This window comes from Triturus cristatus, chromosome 6 (assembly GCF_964204655.1).
Source record: "Triturus cristatus chromosome 6, aTriCri1.1, whole genome shotgun sequence".
Classification (NCBI taxonomy): Eukaryota; Metazoa; Chordata; class Amphibia; order Caudata; family Salamandridae; genus Triturus; species Triturus cristatus.
In genome coordinates this window covers 1,931,251,694-1,931,270,216 of record NC_140589.1, presented here as the reverse complement: position 1 = coordinate 1,931,270,216, position 18,523 = coordinate 1,931,251,694, and the positions used below count along the sequence as shown (strand labels likewise).

Sequence of the window (18,523 nt, the reverse complement as noted above, 5' to 3'; positions counted from 1 at the left end):
AGGGGGCATAACAGACTCCTTTTTTCACACACTACCTGTTTAGGAGACACTGTACTCCCCCCCCTTTATTGCCGAGTGAGAGGGTGATATTTTACCCCCCCCACTACACATAGTCTGGGCACCTCTCCCCACACTCTTCACCTCTACTGGTCCTGATGAAGCGCCATGGATCATTCTGACCACTAAAAGGCGCGAAACATGTCGACCATTTGACCTGTATCTTCAGTTACTACTGACACATTACGTTTTGATTAGTAACATCTTTCCACGTTTTTTAGTGTACCAAGGGTACCTTCTTATTAAATTAGCTTCCCAGGTAACCCTTAGGTATTTTTATTCCTGCACACACTACCGTCACCACTGACCCTGGCACTCCCCCTCCACATACCCGCATGCACCAATCGGCAGCTCTCTTAAAAGATCTCCGCTAAAGAGACCCTTCGGGGGACCCGTAGGGCATTGCACCGCCGGCCCGACGAGGAGCACTGCCCGATGATGAAGCATGACATCCTTCGGGGTGTGTGAGGGCAACAAGAGACACTTTTGTTGTCTCCCCCCCATCCTGAGTACCCCATCCTAGACCACGAACAGATAGATCCATCCCTTCCTCTTTACTTTCCTCTTGTTGAGGTACGGTCTTGGTTGACTTTCAACCATACCGACCCTGGAACAGTGCCTTCTAGTAATTACCCTATTGACTTCTCGGAGCACAGGCACTGGACCATTAACCAGCTCCTGGTCCCCCCCTCCCCTTTTTTTGGATACAGAATTTTGGTCATACCACTGTTTCATTACATCCTGACATGCTTCCACATCTAAGCCGTTTGGCTTCTGAAGGCCAGCATGCAGTTCACTATATCCCGAGGAACCTTCCTGGGAGCTTGCTCCCACCCATCCTTCACGAAGCTCAGAGGTCCTCTAACTGGGTGTCCATACAGAAGCTCAAAGGGGCTGAAGCCCACTCCCTTCTGTGGCACCTCTCTGTATGTAAACAAAAGGCATGGCAAAAGGAGGTCCCCCTTACACCTCAAAGACTCAGGAAGCCTCTAATCATGCCCTTCAGGGTCTTGCTGAAGCTCTCAACTAACTAATTTGTTTGTGGGTGGTTTGAAGTGGAAAACGTGTAGGTTACTCCATATTCCTTACGCATTGACTGCATATAAGCAGACATGAAGTTGGTGCCCCTGCCAGACACCACTTCCTAGGGGGAAACCACTCACATAAAAGTCCCCATCAAGGTCTTTGCCATTGCAGGTACAGCGATGGTCCTCTGAGTTATTGCGTCTGGGTACCTAGTGGCATGATCCATTAAAACCAGGATAAACTTGTTGCCTGGAGAAGTCTGGGGATCCATAAGCCCTTTCAAAAGCTGTGCCAATGACCAGCAAGGGATTGAGGGGGTCTTTAAGCCTCTGCCTTGTCTTCCCACTGGCTTGGCAGGTCACGCAAGTCCTACAGAACACATCTGAGGAAGTCTTGATACTAGAATAAGTTGTGAACAAGTCTTGCAAGGGTCTTGTATTGGCCCAGGTGTCCTGCCCAGGTAATTTTGTGAGCCAGCTCCAGTAGGAAGCCCCTGTACATTGGAGGGCCTCCAAGGCCCTTGCTTTCCCATGCACAGGATCCTTAGGCTCAATGTAAAAAAGGTTGCCCTCCCAGTATATGGGATCACTTCCAGAGGCATCACCAGTTGCTTGGGCTTCAGCCTGTTGTCTGAAGCCCTCGATGGTTGGGCACTCCCTTTGTGCCCTACAAAACTCCTCCTTGGTTGGTCTGCCTTCTACATGCCATTCGGCAAGTTCTGAAAGGTCACCAAGGGGAGCAATGTTCTCCTCAGTGGGATCCAGGGCACCCACTGCAGATGCCCCATTCACTCTAGCTGGGAGATATGCAGGGGTGGTTGTCCATGCCCTCTTGTTATGTTTGGTAATTGCATTGATTATGTAAGGGAGTGTATTTTCTTTGAGCAACATGCTTTGGTTATCTATTGCATATTAATAGGTTTGTGTTTAGTTGAGAGCGTCAAATCTTGCACTGCGATTTTGTATTCTGGAACACTTCACTACATGTCAGTTATTAGAAGACATTGGATTACACAGTTATGTTGTACTGTGCTGCTGTGCAATAAACTATTATATTTTATTCAGAGGTATGATCTTTACAATGGCGACAAGTTGTAGAGGGTTACCTACTACAACATCGTCTGCTGCACAGGAGCAATAATACTTCCACCGAACCCGAAACAAGAATATGCAACACCTCTGCATGGATCGCAAGAATCACCGGTTTACCTCCAACTGCGACACCGCTGCATGGATCGTTCTGTTTGGAGACCGGTTCTTTGGTGATGATTATCCAACCTTATAAGCCGATTTTCAGCATTTTATACTTTTTTGATGTTTAGCTGCCGCGACCGATATTTCATGCACTGCTGCCACGAGCACTACAATTAGGAGCAAGTAATGCTGCCATGAGCCCCACTCTCTCTCTCTTGTGAGAGAGAGAGAGTACCTCTACACACGGCTCATTGTCAACAGCTTTGTTTATCTTAGGGCTTGAATACAGACGCATAGTTCCTTGGCAACAGCATTGCTTCGTTACGGCCTGACCTACGTGAAGCGTCATGCTCTTCTCTCTCTCCATACTGACGTTCCACTTCCTCGTAGGCTCACCTGGTTGTTTCCGGATTCTGAGATTCTTTTCAGTTTTGTACGCACACGTAATATCAAGTTCTGCTTTATTAACTCTTCAGTTCCACAATACTACGACGAAATGACGGCAAGTCCAGCTCACTGAAGGTATTGGGGCAGTCATTGCATAAAGGATTATTTACTTTGTTGGAGAATGCTAATGTTAGCTTTAGGTAACGTAATATTAGTTTTTCCTTCATGCTGAGGAGTTAATGGTACAGTTTTGGCACAGTTTCTTAAAGAAAAAAGTGACATATAAAGAACCATTTTATTTCGCAATAGTGCTTTTTCACTTTGACTTAATTACCTTTTCTAACAGTTTCAAACAAAATACAATTTGATACTCGAGCCAAATTTTGTAGAATAAAGGGGAACCTCCTATCCCTTGGACTAGATGGAAAGAGGTGTTTATAACGTGTCATAACAGCTATCGATGGGGAAAGAATGGCGTCAGAAAGGGGAAAAAACATATTATTGCATTGTTTGGGTTCAGAAGGTCAGGTGGTTTTTTGAACCCTACCACCTGTGGAAGGACAAAGTGATAGGAATGTATATGAGGAAGCCATGTTGAGAATGGAGCACCGCCTTAAGCCTACATTCCGTGCTGCCTTATACGGATTTAAGTTCTGTACCTGTACACAGGAAGAAAATTAAACATTTGAGGAGTTCCTCATAGGAATGCAGTCACTTTCAACTAACTATAATTTTGGACCTATTACTGATTAGATGATTAGAGACCAAATTATAGTCCACGTTAGGAGCAAAAACGTCCAAGAACAATTGTGGGTTTTGGAGGATCCAAACTTACAGATGGTTATTGCTACTGTCAAAGCTCTAGAACAATCAGAAATATGGATGAAATCATTGAGCAAAGAAAATTAGAATGCAGAGGATGTGTGTAGTGTGGGTTCGAGAGGTCCCAGGGCAGGTAGTCAGTCAGTCTTCAGGTAGCTTTCACGGAAATATTCAACCTGTGAATACTAGCAGTTTCCATGGGGGTAATCAAACACTCAGAAGAGGAGACAGGAATTGTTACCGTTTTGAATGTGGCAGCACCAACTACATAGCCTTGTAGCCTTTGTGTCCTGCATTAGGTAGAGAATGCAGCAACTGTGGGCGCCTAGGACATTTTGCAAGAGTTGCAGAGATTCCAGAAAATAGGTGGTACTACAGGCATAAATGGGAAAGTTTTGCATGTAAGTGATGATTGGGACCAGAATGAAGAAGGCGAAGGCAATAAGAGTATAGTTCTGTCCATTTCTAAAGGTATGGATGGATCAGAAATGGATGGTACTGAGGTACAGGAAGCTTAGAGACCACCCAAATGTAGTATTCACGTATTAGAAGTAAATCTAGAGTTGATGGCTGATTCGGGATCACCATGGACTATTGTTACTAAAGACTATTGTGTGTGACGGTTGGGAAAAAAAATGTTTGGATACGCTCAAGGAGTCTAATATAATTGCAGAGTTTTGATTGTTCCAGGATTGACATGTTAGGGTATGAGGGAGTAGGTATTGAGTTCAAAGGGAGAATGTGCAGATTAAATTATATGGGGCTGTCAAGGGTGTGAATATGTTGGGGTGGCAAGACCAAGGAAACTTGGGGCATTATCCTTAACCTGAGGTGTAAGGATCCTGTGTTATTACAGTCTGAGTGTGAGCAAAGGGATGGAATAATACAATTGTTCCCCAAGGTTTCAGTCATCGTATTAAAGTAAAGCTAATGCTGTTCCTGTGAAACACAAACTTAAGGGGGTACCAGTGAATGCCAAACAGGAATTAAAAGGAGTGCTGGAAGAGTTTGTCAATGAAGCGATAATTGAAGAGGTTGAATCCTCTAAGTGGGTATCGCCCATTGTTTTGGCTCGCAAACCTAAAAAGGGCATCAGGGTATCAGTGGACATGAGGGCCCTTAATGCAGATTTAGCGGAGGAATGTCACCTATTGCCGAACTTAAATGAAGTTTTGAGTATGCTTGAAGAGCCAAAGTTTTTTCCACTTTGGATCTTAGTTCGGCATACCATCAAAGTGAACTTAGAGGAACTCAAGCATTTCACTGCATTTCTTATTCCCCAGGGTTTATTTCAATTTAAAAGGATGCCATTTGGATTTGCCCCTGCAGCTTCGTTATTCCAGAACGATACCAAAGGGGATGATGGACGGAGCGTTTGAGCAAATAAAACACTCATCCCCAGTCAACTGATCTGGGTTTAATCCATCATCATTCTTTAGCTCACTCCACCACCCCAGTTCAGACATGGCCATATGCAAATCAGTCTGACCCTGTGCCTCATGGGAACAGTCCAGCCTGAACTGCCAAGCCATGTCTTCCCTGGACCGGAAACAAGCATCCTGGGACCGGTTTCGGGTTCATAACCCCCATCAGCCAGGTTATCTTGAATCCAGTGGCAAAGTGAGCAAGGGACCCACGTCTGAGTATACCCTACCAACTTAGGGCGAACAAAGTGATACCAAAGGGGATGATGGACAGAGCGTTTGAGCAAATCAAACACTCACCCCAAGTCAACTAATCTGGGTTTAATCCATCATCATTCTTTAGCTCACTCCACCACCCCAGTTCAGACATGGCCATATGCAAATCAGTCTGACCCTGTGCCTCATGGGAACAGTCCAGCCCGAACTGCCAAGCCATATCTTCCCTGGATGGGAAACAAGCATCCTGGGACCGGTTTCGGGTTCATAACCCTTATCAGCCAGGCTATATTGAATCCAGTGGCAAAGTGAGCAAGAGACCCACATCTGGGCATACCCTGCCAACATAGGGCGAACAAAAAGATACCAAAGGGGATGATGCACGGAGCGTTTGAGCAAATCAAACACTCACCCCCAGTCAACTGATCTGGGTTTAATCCATCATCATTCTTTAGGAAACTTTGGTATCGCTTTGTTCGCCCTAAATTGGCAGGGTATGCCCAGACGTGGTTCCCTTGCTCACTTTGCCACTGGATTCAAGATAGCCTGGCAGATGAGGGTTATGAACCCGAAACCGGTCCCAGGATGCTTGTTTCCCATCCAGGGAAGACATGGCTTGGCAGTTCGGGCTGGACTGTTCCCATGAGGCACTGGGTCAGACTGATTTGCAGATGGCCATGTCTGAACTGGGGTGGTGGAGTGAGCTAAAGAATGATGATGGATTAAACCCAGATCAGTTGATTGGGGGCGAGTGTTTGATTTGCTTAAATGCTCCGTCCATCATCCCCTTTGGTATCACTTCGTTATTCCAGAGAGCAAAGTTCCACATTTTTAAAGATCTGGATAAATGCGTGAAGTGCTTCCAGTATAACATCTTGATATTTTCTCAAAATGACGAAGAAAACAGGGAGCATGTAGTTACTGTGTGGAAATTATTGGAAGGATTAATACTGAAGGGAGAGAAATGTAAACTTTTCTGTGAATCTGTTAAATATTTAGGGCACACTTTGTCGGGTGAACGGGTGGTTCCAAAAAATGTTCCTGCTTCTAATAACAAGGAGAAACTGTTATCTTTTGCAGGATTATGCGAATATTACAGTGAATTCATACAGGCTTTTGCTACTAAGAGACCTTAGGAGGAGTAAAGCGTAATTTATATGGACAGACAAACAACAGGTTGCTTTCCAGCAGATAAAAAGGGAAATTGCACATGCTTCCACATTGTGACCTTTTTGTAGAAATGACATGCACTATTACAGTTTGTATGGTATTGGGAGAGGTTTGGGACAGAAATGTGGTGAAGAAGAATAGTGTGTTGCGTTTGCGTATAAGACACTGAGTGAGACAGAAAGAAGGTATTCAGTTATTGAGAAGGAGCTCCTGACGTGTATAAGCGATTGAGCACTTCCGTAACTATGTGTGGAGGAGTAGGTTCAATCTTAGGACATACCACAAGCCACTGGTGAGCATTTTGTCTCCTGGTGGGAAGTAGAACGCCACTGCACGGATTGCCAGACTTGCCTCAAGGTTACAGGAATATAACTTTGGAGTAGAATATCTGCCAGTTAAACGTAACGTTACAGCTGATTGTTTATCTAGGTTGCCATGTCCTGATGAAGGTGATGTGGAGCGTGAGGAAATTGAAATGATTACAAAAGTTAAGGATTTTGTGGGTGTGGAGTTTGCTGGATTGTCAGAGGAAGCATGGAAAAACAGATGGAGGAAGATGACAACTTGCAAATGGTTAAGTAGTACTTAGTAATTGGAAGGCCTAAAGAGAAGAGTGTTATCACTGAAACACAACCATTTTTCATAGTTTCAGAAGAATTGGTTATGGAAGGTGACTTATTATTCAAGAAGGGAAAGAGTGTTCCTCCTGCTGGAATGTGAGGACAGATTCTGGAGTTGGCTCACCAGTGACATCTGGGAATATCTTTAATGTAGAAACTGGTTAGGTCTGTTTTCTGGTGGCCTGGATTGGATACAATGATATACTTCAGGCCTCAAAAAATCATGAAAAATGTTACTGGACCGAGAACACCTGTTTTTTCCAGCTTAACGGACCATTAAATGCTAAAAATATCTCTTCCTGCTAAAATCTCACTGACAATTTTGAATGTATTTTTCGAGGCCTGGACCTGCTGGTAAGGGATTGTAGTGTATGTTTGAAAAGTGATAAAATGCTCATAGTGTTTCATGCTCTACTTAATCCGGTTTCCTGGTCGGTCTCACCTAGGGAAAAAGTAGCTTTTTATATATAACTGGTCCTTTTAGCACTCTACCTCAGGAAGCGATAATCGCCCTGATCATGATTGACTATCATTCTAAGTAGCCAGAGGTTACATTTGTGCCACAGATGACTTCTAAGGCTGCTGTTGAATTTTTTAGAGAAATATTTTCTAATGAAGGTTGTCTTGAAGTGATGGTGACGGACAAAGGTTGGTCTTCTTTCTACATGCTGTTCGGCAAGTTCTGAAAGGTCACCAAGGATAGCAATGTTCTCCTTAGTGGGATCCAGGGCGCCCACTGCAGATGCCCCATTCACTCTAGCTGGGAGATATTCAGGGGCTGGATTCCCATGCCCTCTTTTTATGGATGGTCATTTTAATTATTATGGAAGGAAGTGTATTTTCTTTGTATAACATGCTTTGGGTATCTATTGCATGTTAATAGGTTAGTGTTTATTAAAGAGTGTCAAGTGTTCCACTGTAATTCTGTATTCATGGAACACTTGACTACATGTCCGTTATTAGAAGACATTGGATTACACAGTCCTGTTGTACTGTGCTGCTGTAAAATAAACTATAATTTTTGTATACACCGGTTTCATCTTTACACTTCTGCCTTTCCCCTTCATAGCAGCTGGCTGGGCCCTTATTCCAGGCTCCAGCGTTTTGAGTGCCATCCTGGGCAACCAAGGACCTTGTTGTGGCACAGAGCCACTCAGGTAACCCCAAAATGTTCAAATGAACCTTGAGCTCCACTTCCTTCCAGGAAGTCTGCGCAAGGTCAATACCAAGCAAACAGTCCATAGGCATGGCACGGCTCACAGCAAATTTCAGAAGACCTGAACCCCCCCACTCAAATGGAACAAGGGCCACTGGTTAGTGACCCTCTCTGTTGTCAGCCACCACAACCTGGTGTAATGCATCGGGTATCACGTGCTCTGGGGACGTCAGCTGACTCCTTACCATAGTCATGCTGGCACCTGTATCCCTCAGAGTCTCTGTTGCATGGATCCTGCTGGTAAAGTAGGACTGTGTCTTATAATGACAAGACGTCAGAATGTAGGGACTCAGTCGGTCTACAACATCAGTACCTATCAGTCCAATCCCTGACTAGCTCATAGGGCCTCACCTGAACTCCTAACCTCTCCACAGTAACAAGTGATTTCGGCAACCTCGAACAGGACACTCTGGTCCCCAAGGGAACTGTGGAAACAGATCTTACCACTTTCGCTGTTCACTCATGCATGCCTATGGTAGACACAAGAAAGACAAAGTTTGTATACAATACATTTATTGAAACTATCATAGTCTAGCAGGTAACAAATGTGCTGCGATTATTAGGCAAATTAAGCTAAACAGAGTAACCAGCACTACGCACAAACAGGATAAATATCCGACCATCGCAAATTATCTATCTATCTAGATCTATCCTTACTCTTGGAGCACCGTGTTGGTGTTATTTGTAAGATCTCTGGGATTAGCCGAAGACCCTATACTTGATAGTGTAGTCAGGTGGTCAGCATCAAGAACATAAACTCAGCTTGCGCAGGGCTGTATGTCAATCAATGCAATCATTCCAGCACAGTCCTCACCGCCGGAATACTCCTTTCTGACCGCCAAGAAGACAGGTTACATTTTATATAATAATAACTGCTGTGTTGGAAAATGCATCTGTGCAACAATGTTATGTCTAAACATTAGAAGCTGTGGTTGAACGAACAATACAAAAGAATACACTATGTTGTTCTATATTCCGTCTAGCCTTGTATGAAATGTGCAAACTGTATTCCAAGAAGAGCCACTAAATAACAAGCAACATGTGCAGCATATTCCTAGAATAATGTCGCAAAAGCAAACATGTGACATATGACCATGCAAAGCAGAGTTCGTCTAAAATGTGAAAATAAGGGACAACCAAAGTGGGTCCAAAAGGGATATCCCTACACTTTCATACCTTGCCCACTGATGGTGACCCATTACCTAAACTTTGTAGTTTTAGAGAGCACGTGGATCTTAGGAACCGTCTCACTGTCACCCAGGGACACTATGGTAACCCCACTAAACTTCCCCCCGTTAACTGGGACAAACTCCTCCCCCAGCACTGAACTCACAACTCCTGGAACCTTTCCTCCAGTGGCAGGTTTTGCTCTTTTTAGACACTTGTTAGGGTGGTTTTTCTTCTGGTGGCCAGATTATGAATGGGACATTTTCTCTTATGGATTATTTTGGAGGCCTAAAGAGAAGTCCTTATTTTTGTCTCCTCCTCCTTCTGTTGGGAACCCTAACCACTCTTTTGGTAGTTTCCCCCCAGAAGCCTTCTTGGATACTCTCATGCTGGTCCAGATGCCCACCTCCTCAGCAAGCTTCCTGGGGTCAGAAAGCTTGCTATCAACCAGGTGTTGGCGCAAATCTAGAAAACAAATATCAAGCATGTGCTCCTTCAAAATCAAGTTGTACAGCCCTGAATAATCATTAAACTTACTGCACCTCACCCAGCCCTTCAGCGCCTTTCTAGTATAATCCAAGAAATCCATCCAGGCCTGTGATGTGAGGCTGGCTCTGAACGATTGCCTATACTTCTCAGGGGTCAACACAAACTTACTAAGATGGCCTTCATTACAGTGAAGCATGTCTGGTCCCCACTTCTAGTGTCAGGAGTGTATCCCTCCCCACTGTGGATATGTATCGCCATGAACTCTCCTTGGGGAGAGGATGAGGTCCGTCGGCTAAATTGCCGACTTAGGTCCTGGAAACCAGGGTTAGAGCCTCGAGGTCGCGTCCACATCCTGTGATTCTGGGCAAATCACTTAATCTCCCCGTGCCTGAATGTGTAATATAAATACGGTGCTCATGTAAAGCGCTCCAATACCTTCGGGTCGAATTCGCGCAGTATAAATATGCAAAAAAACTACCATCCCAAGTCTCCTCTGGGACTTTGTGCACTCTTATAGCTGCTTCATATATTGCAAACCACTTAGCTATATCATCCCCTACCACAAAGCTGGGCACCAACTCTTTGAGAATAATAATTCTGGTTTCACTAGTGGACATTTTGGGATTGCTGTAGGGCTCTTATGTCCAGTTCCTTTAGATTAAGGTCAAGGGGCAGTTTCTTCTCCTCAAGAGCTGCTTGCATTTTGGTAAGCTCTAGCTTGAGCCTCCTCTCTTCCATCCTGCCCTCAAGCTCCTCTGAGGACAGGTTCCTTGCAAATGAAATGCTGCTGCCTGCTCTAGGGACACCAGCTGCATTACACCTAATACTTGCTTGCCTCTCCTCAGGCAGTTCCAAGACATTATCTAGGCTCCTCATCCTCCTCCCTAATTTCCTGCTTCTCCTCTTCTGAGACCCGAGACCCTGTATCCCGGACCTCTTCCTAAGATCTCAAAGCCTTCTGCAGCTCCACCTTCTGGGTTTAGCCTTTAGTAGACACTTGAAACTCCTTGCAACAGTCTTTAAGCTGGGCCCCCTGTAGGATTCTAACTTGGCCAGCTCAAAGTTAATTAATACAGGTGCAGGTGCTGCTTCTCCAGAGGCAGACATGGTTTAGTAAAAAATTAAAAAGCCAATTTGGGAGAACTAAAAAATGTCAAATTGCTCTCAGTATAGAGTTGTAGTGAACAATGAGTTACTTTATGGTATTGCACAAAAACAAGTCCCATCCTCGCCGCTGATCACCATTGTTAGAAATGGGGTTTCTGCTTGGCTGAGGTATCCACATTGTCCAAATAAAGACCACCACTCTAGTCAGGATAAGCTAGATACACACTAAAAGATAACCTGTGCTCACCCTGTGGTAGCTTGGCATAGAGCAGTCAGGCTTATCTAAAGAAGCAATGTGTAAAATATTTGTGCAACAAACACAAACACATACAGTAACACATTGAAAACACCACAAAAAAATCCACACAGGTTTAGAAAATTAGACAATACTTTTATAAATAAATCAAGGCCGAAACAAAATCCAATAAGTAGAAGTTGAGTTATGAATTCTTAAAGAATAAAGAAATCTAGTGCTTAGAAGCAATAAGCGCCGATGGGGGTTATCCGGTCGCTCTGGACCGGGGCAAAGTGTAAAGTTCAGACCAAATGCAAAGGCGCTCAGGCCGGCTACAGGACCCACTCAGACCCCCGAGAACAAAGTACTTAATCCTGGTCGCAACAGCGAGAGGACTTGATTTTTTCTCAACAGAAGAGTCCCGTCACTCTAGCAGACAGTATAAGGTAAACCGAAGTAATTGAGAACTAAACGGAGTCAAATAGCCAGGTTTTGACTTGCCTTTTAAAGGCAAGGTATCAACCTGCCGTAGTTTGAAAGGAAGATTATTCCATAGTTTTGACAATCGCACATTAAAGAGACTGCTACCACATTGAGACTTCAGGAATTTTTGGATCCGCAGGAGGCGACTATTGTTGGATCTAAGAGCCCTTTTTGGAGTTTATGGAGACAGCCTATTTAACAGATAACTTGCGGCCTTGCCATGAAAAGCTCTGAAAGCCAACGTGAGGGATTTGAAATTAATACAGAGTTCCACCGGGAGCAAAGGCAAGTGCCTCAAATGTGGCAAGATATGGTGATGCCTTTGACCTCTCCTGATTAGTCTAGACACTGCATTCTGAATTAACTGAAGTCAGTGTATCAAATACACAGTCCAAGTTAGAGTCAGTTTGAGTAGTCCAGGAGGGATGTAACCAATGAATGAACTACCGTTTTGCTTGTCTCTCTGGAACCAGATCTAGACACTTCATTAAAGTTTTCATCTTCAGAAAACAGAAAAATATGTTTAATTTGCACCTCAAATGAGAGAGAGGAATCAAAGAGAACACCCACATTTCCAATTGACAAGGTAGGATTAGGAGGGAGAGGTGTCGATCTCTGTAATCCTGCTGTGGTGGTGGTCACGTTCTGCAGATGATGTGTCAGTTCCGATGTGATGCGCAGGGTCTGCTCCTGCCTCAGGGATGATGCATCGATTTCTGCTTATGCAGTTAGTGGCTGTCTCAGTGCCGCTATAGAAAATATCTGGGTCCACTTCCAGCGGACCAGGCACAAGAGCAGGGACAGAGTCTTTAATTTCCCTGCGTCTCAATCAGCAGGAGGCAAGCCACTAATCCTTTGGAGACAACTTTCCAGCTTCCCTCAGCAGAGGTAGAAAGCAGCAGGGCTGTCCTTCAGGGTGGCAGTACTTTAAGCAGCACAGCAGTTCTTCCAACAGAGTGTAGCTACAGGTCATTAAGTGTCTGATTTGTTGGGATCAGAGACGCAGTACTTATACTCAGTTGTGCCTTGGAAGTGTGGTGACTTGAAAGAAGCATCTATGAAGTACACAAATGTCCTTTCTTCTCAGCCCAGGCTATTTGTGGGGAGTAATCAGCCCTTTGAGGACACGACACTACCAATTCAGATGTAAGTGTCAGCTCCTCCCTTCCTTCCTGCCTAGGAAGAGCCATCAGAATGCAGATGAATACTCAGACACAACTAACCTTCATGTGTTTGTGGCTGTCTAGAGGGAATGCACAAAGTGTAGCTGCCACTCATACCAGACATGTATGGGAGACAGGCTGCAGGCACACAGAGCAGTAAGAACAGAGGAATGTCCACTTTCTAAAAGTATATTTTATACAGACAGTGGTCCCTCACAAAACAACGATGAGAAAAAGTGAATAAATAAAGAAATGCAATGAGATCTATATTAGTTTGTCCATCCGGACAAAAATACTTCAATACATTTGTATTTAAGAAAAAAATCAAGTGGAACACAATACTGACAGTTAAAAAAAGAGAGGAAAGAGAGGCTCAGGCATTCTTTACTGCTTGGAGACAAGTAAGCAGTTTACCAAGCTAATATGAATATTAACATCATAGCACAATTTATTGAATAATACATAAGACAGTGTCAAGGTGTGTAGAGTTGACGATCCCTTACAAACAAGATACCAGGATCATCATCAGGACATAGGTATATATGACTGAGGCTAATGCCTGTTGATCGTTCACAGCAGTGAACCAGATCCCATAAAGGACAGATACTGGAGAGGTACGCGCAATAGCGGTTGTCACATGGAGGTCCACTAAGGTGGTCCGATGACTAAAGCAGGAGTATACCGATAAGGCTGGCAACCAACTGCGGGGCCAGACATAACATGCGGCGAGATCCCAGCTGGTGGAAGAGAGTTGCGAAGTTATGAGGAAATAGTCGGACCATCAGTAGTGTGCCTTACCGGTAGTCTGACTATTTTCACATCGCCTAGAAACTCTCTTCCTCCGCGAGCCAGGATCTCGCCATATGCTACATCTGGCCCCGCAGTTGATTGCGCTTACCTCTCCAGTATCAGTCCCCTATGGGACCTGGTTCACTGCTGTGAATGATCAACAGGCATTAGCCTCCGGCATATATACCTATGTCCTGATGATGATCCCTGTACCTTGTTTGTAAGGGATCAAAACTACGCCGACTGTACACACCTTGACCCTGTCTTATGCAATATTCAATGAATTGTACTGTGGTGTTTATGTTCATATTAGCTTGGTAAACTGCGTACATGTCTCCAAGCAGTAAAGAATGCCTGAGCCTCTCTTTCTTAACAGTAACAGTGTTTGTGTTTCTCTTGATTTTTTCTTAAATATACATATATTAAAGTATTCTTGTCCGGATGGACAAACTAATATAGATCTCATTGCGTTTCTATATTTATTCCCATTTTCTCATCCTTGTTTTGTGAGGGACCACTGTTTGTATAAAATATACGTACCCAAGGTCCCTGACCAATTCAAATTGGGTTCCCTTGTCTACTCATAACACTTTCTAAAAGTGGCATTCCTAAAATAGTAATGTTGAATCCATCTTTACCAGTAAAAAGCATTTATCACCAATATTTCAAATATATAAAACATGACCGAGCTACTTCTTTCCAAACAGGAATTACAGCTTAAAAATGTATTAAGGAATTCCTAATGTTAACTTATGAGAGGAGTAGGCCTCACAGTAGTGAAAAAATAATTTGGGTGTTTGTCACTACCAGGACATGTAAAGATTAAAAGTACATGTTCTAACTTTTACTTACATAGCACCCTGCCCTATGGGCTACCTAGGGCCTACCTTAACAGCGACCTGTATGTAGTAAAAGGGAAGTTTAAGGCTAGGCACGTAGTTTTAAATGCAAGACGGAGTGGCAGTAAACTACACACACAGGGCCTGCAATGACAGGCCTGAGACAGGTTTGAAAAGCTACTTGCGTGGGAGGCACAATCAGGGTTGCAGGCTTACTAGTAGCATTTAATTTACAGGCGCTGGGTATATGGTACACCACTTTACAAAGGACTTATAAGTACATTAAATATGCCAATTGTGTATTTACCAATGACGATACTCAGATTGTAGTGGCAGTTCCAAATCAGCCGAGTACCATCAGAAAACAATTCCATGACTGTATGGCAGCAGTCAGCACCTGGATGAGCAGTAACTGCTTTAAACTGAAATCCAACACAACTGAGATGGAACTGTTCAGAAATGGTCCCTCTTTTTGGTCTCCGAGTTGGTGGCCAGAAGAACTGGGATGTTTACCTAAGCCGATTGTTAAAGCTAAAAGGTTTTGAAGTGATCGTAGATAACAAGCTCTGCTTTTCTAGTTAGGTTAACGCTTCAACATCATCTACTTTTCTATTCTTAAAAAGATCAAAACTATCTTAGATTTTATTCCTCCTATCTCCCAAAAAAGTGTAATATCGACCTTAGTTATGGCCAGGCCAGACTACTGCAACAGCCTATATCTGAATTTACAGCAACATCTAAAATGCAGGTGTTGCAAAATACTGCAGCAAAAGTACTCTCACAAACAACCAAATTTACCTGGGTGAGAAATAATATTCAAAAACTGCATTGGCTGCCAGTGAAAAGCAGGAAAAAATGTAAAGCACTGTGCATTGCTTACAAGACACTACATAACTTGGGATCCCCCTAATTCACTCACATGCTTAGGTGGTATATACCCAATAGGACACTTCGATCTGCCAATTCTAAACCCTTGGTGGTACCCAGGTTTAAAAAAGATGACTTGGGGGGCAGAAGTTTCTTCACAGGAACTATTGTGGCCTGGATTGAACTTTCTTTGAATATCTGTACCGCCACACGCTTGCTGACCTTTGGAAAGGCCTTGAAAACCTGTCTCTTCAGTAATTAGACGATAGCAAGGTCACTAGGAACCTAATAACCCTAGATCAGGGAGCTAGTGCCAGGACACCTCAGGGTAACAGTGTGCTCTATAAATTAAATTAGCATAACATTACCATGTTTAGGGGAGAAGCACATGCACTTTAGCACTTGTCACCAATGGTAAAGTGCTCAGAGTCCTAACGCCAACATAAAGAATCAACAAATAGAGGAGGTAAGCAGGAAAAGGTCTGGGGATAGACCACCCTAAGGCTGACAGGTCTAACATATGGTTTCTCCCTGTGTTGATTTTTTGATGTTACATTAGAACGCTCGGTTACATTCCATACAATTGAATGGTTTTTCCCAATGTGGATATTCTGGTGTTGTAACAGCTCACATTTTGTCTTGAACGCCTTATCGCATTGAGTACATTTCTGTGATGTTAGACTAGTGTGCAGTATCTTATGTATTATTAGTCAATTCTACTAAATGATTTGCCACATTCAGCACATTTATATGGTTTCTACCCGGTGTGGATTTTTTGGTGTTGTGCTAGTTGTTGCCTTCCAAAGTAGGCTTTGTCACATTCAGTGAATTCAGAAGGTTTTTACCAGTGTGGATTTTCTGGTGTTGCACCAGTTTTCCCTTTGTGATAAATAAATTGTCACATTCAGAGCATTCATATAGTTTCTCGTCAGTGTGGAGTTTCTGATGATTCATTAGGCTTTGCTTGGTAGCAAATGCTTTGTCACATTCAGTGCATTCAAATGGTTTCTCCCCAGTGTGGGTTTTTTGATGCTCTGTCAACTGCTTCTTTGTAATGAACGCTTTTTCACATTCAGTACATTCAAATGGTTTCTCCCCAGTGTGGATTTTCCAATGTCGCATTAGGCTAACCTTTGTACTTAAAACCTTATCACATTCACTGCATTCACACTGTTTCTCCCCAGTGTGGGTTTTCTGATGGACTATTAGGTTTTTATTAGTAAAGAATGACTTATTGCATTCAGTACATTCATATGGTTTCTCCCCTGTGTGAACTTTCTGATGTTGCATTAGCTCTTTGTTTGTAACAAACGCCTTGTCACATTCATTGCATTCATATGGTTTCTCCCCAGTGTGGACTTTATGGTGTTGTGTTAGTTCTCCCTTTGTAATGAATGCCTTGTCACATTCAGTACATTCATAGGGTTTCTCACCAGTGTGGACTTTCTGGTGTCGCTCAAGTCGATCCTTCCTAGTGTAGGCCTTATCACATTCAGTGCATTCAAATGGTTTCTCTCCAGTGTGGATTTGCTGGTGTTGGGTTAGTTCCTTCCTTGTAATGTAGGCCTTGTCACATTCAGTACATTTATAAGGTTTCTCACCAGTGTGGAGTTTGTGATGTCGCGTTAGATTTCCCTTTAGTCTGAATGCCTTATCACATTCAGTGCATTCATATGGTTTCTCTGTAGTGTGGAATTTCTGATGAACCGTTAAGGATTCCTTTCTACTAAATGCCTTGCCACATTTAGCACATTCATATGGTTTCTCCCCAGTGTGGATTTTCTGATGTCTCATTAGGCCTGCCTTTATACTGAATGCCTTATCACATTCACTACATTCATATGTTTTCTCACCAGTGTGGACTTTTTGGTGGCGCAATAGCTGTTCCTTTTTAATGAATGCCTTGTCACATTCAGTACATTCATATGGTTTTTCCCCAGTGTGGAGTTTCTGATGATTCATTAAGTTTTGCTTTCTAATGAATGCCTTGTCACATTCAGAACATTTATATATTTTTTGTCCCGTATGGACATGCTGATGTTGCGTTAACTGTCTCTTTGTAACGAATGCCTTATCGCATTCACTACATTCATAGGGCTTCTCCTTGGTGTGAACCATCTGATGGAGTATTAGGTTTCGACTAGTAAAGAATGACTTAATGCATTCAGTACATTTAAATGGTTTTACTCCTGTGTGGACTTTCTGGTGGTGCACAAGCCGTTCCTTTCTAATAAAAGCCTTGTCACATTCAGTACATTCAAATGGTTTCTCCCCACTGTGGACTTTCTGATGTAGCATTAGCTTTGCGTTTGTAATAAACGCCTTGTCACATTCAGTACATTTATATGGTTTCACCCCTGCATGGATTTTCTGATGTCGTGTTAACTCTCCCCTTTTAATGAATGCCTTGCCACATTCAATACATTCAAATGGCTTCCCCCCAATGTGGACTTTCTGGTGCCGCGAAAGTCGATCCTTTCTAGAGAGGGCCTTGTCGTTTTCAGTACATTCATATGGTTTCTCACCTGTGTGGAGTTTTTGAGGTTTCAATAAATGTTCTTTCCGTCTGCATGCCTTGTCACGTTCTGTGCATTCATTTGATTTATTACTAGTGTGGATTTTCTGGTGAGATATTAGGTTTCTATTTGTAAAGGATGACTTATCGCATTCAGTACTTTCATACTGTTTCTCCTCAGTGTGGACGTTCTTATGTTTCATTAGCTCTTCATTTGTAATGAACGCCTTGTCACATTCAGTACATATACATGGTTTCTCTCCTGCATGGACTTTCTGATGTTTAATTAACTGTCCCTTTGTAAAGAATTTATTTTGACATTCAGTGCATTCATGTAGTTTGTCTCCTGTGACAATTTTCTGATGTTTCATTAGTTTTCCCTTTGTAATGAATACCTTGTCATATTCATTGTAATCATATTGTTTCTCTCCAGTGTGGAGTTTCTGATGATTCATTATGTTTTCCTTTTTAATGAAAGCCTTGTTGCATTCAGCACATTTATATGGTTTCTCACCAGCCTGGAGTTATCGATGTTGCATTAGATTTTCTTTTAAAGTCAATGCTGTGTCACATTCAGTACATTCCAATGATTTCTCACCGGTGTGGAGCTTCTGAAGTCGCCTAAAGCATTTCTTTAGAATGAAACCCTTGGCACAATTAAAACATTGGATGACTTCCGCTCTCTGTGTCCCGCCTGAAGTATGTTTAGAAATCCTTTTTTTATATAAAGCGTTTTCA

The 18,523-nt window shown here is 43.1% G+C and overlaps 2 protein-coding genes across 6 annotated transcripts in view; both read right to left on the bottom strand.

The window, feature by feature from the left end:
• LOC146822519 (uncharacterized) overlaps nt 1–18,523 on the bottom strand; it is a 237,470-nt gene that overhangs the window by 41,787 nt on the left and 177,160 nt on the right. The gene's annotated exons all lie outside the window — the stretch shown is intronic.
• The window catches only part of LOC146822518 (uncharacterized), a 266,233-nt gene continuing 263,620 nt past the window's right edge, over nt 15,911–18,523 (bottom strand). The window contains exon 2 of the mRNA XM_085613650.1: nt 15,911–18,119. Within this exon, the coding sequence (XP_085469776.1) occupies nt 16,057–18,119 (2,063 nt within the window). The 3' untranslated portion in view covers nt 15,911–16,056. The remainder of the gene's footprint in view (nt 18,120–18,523) is intronic.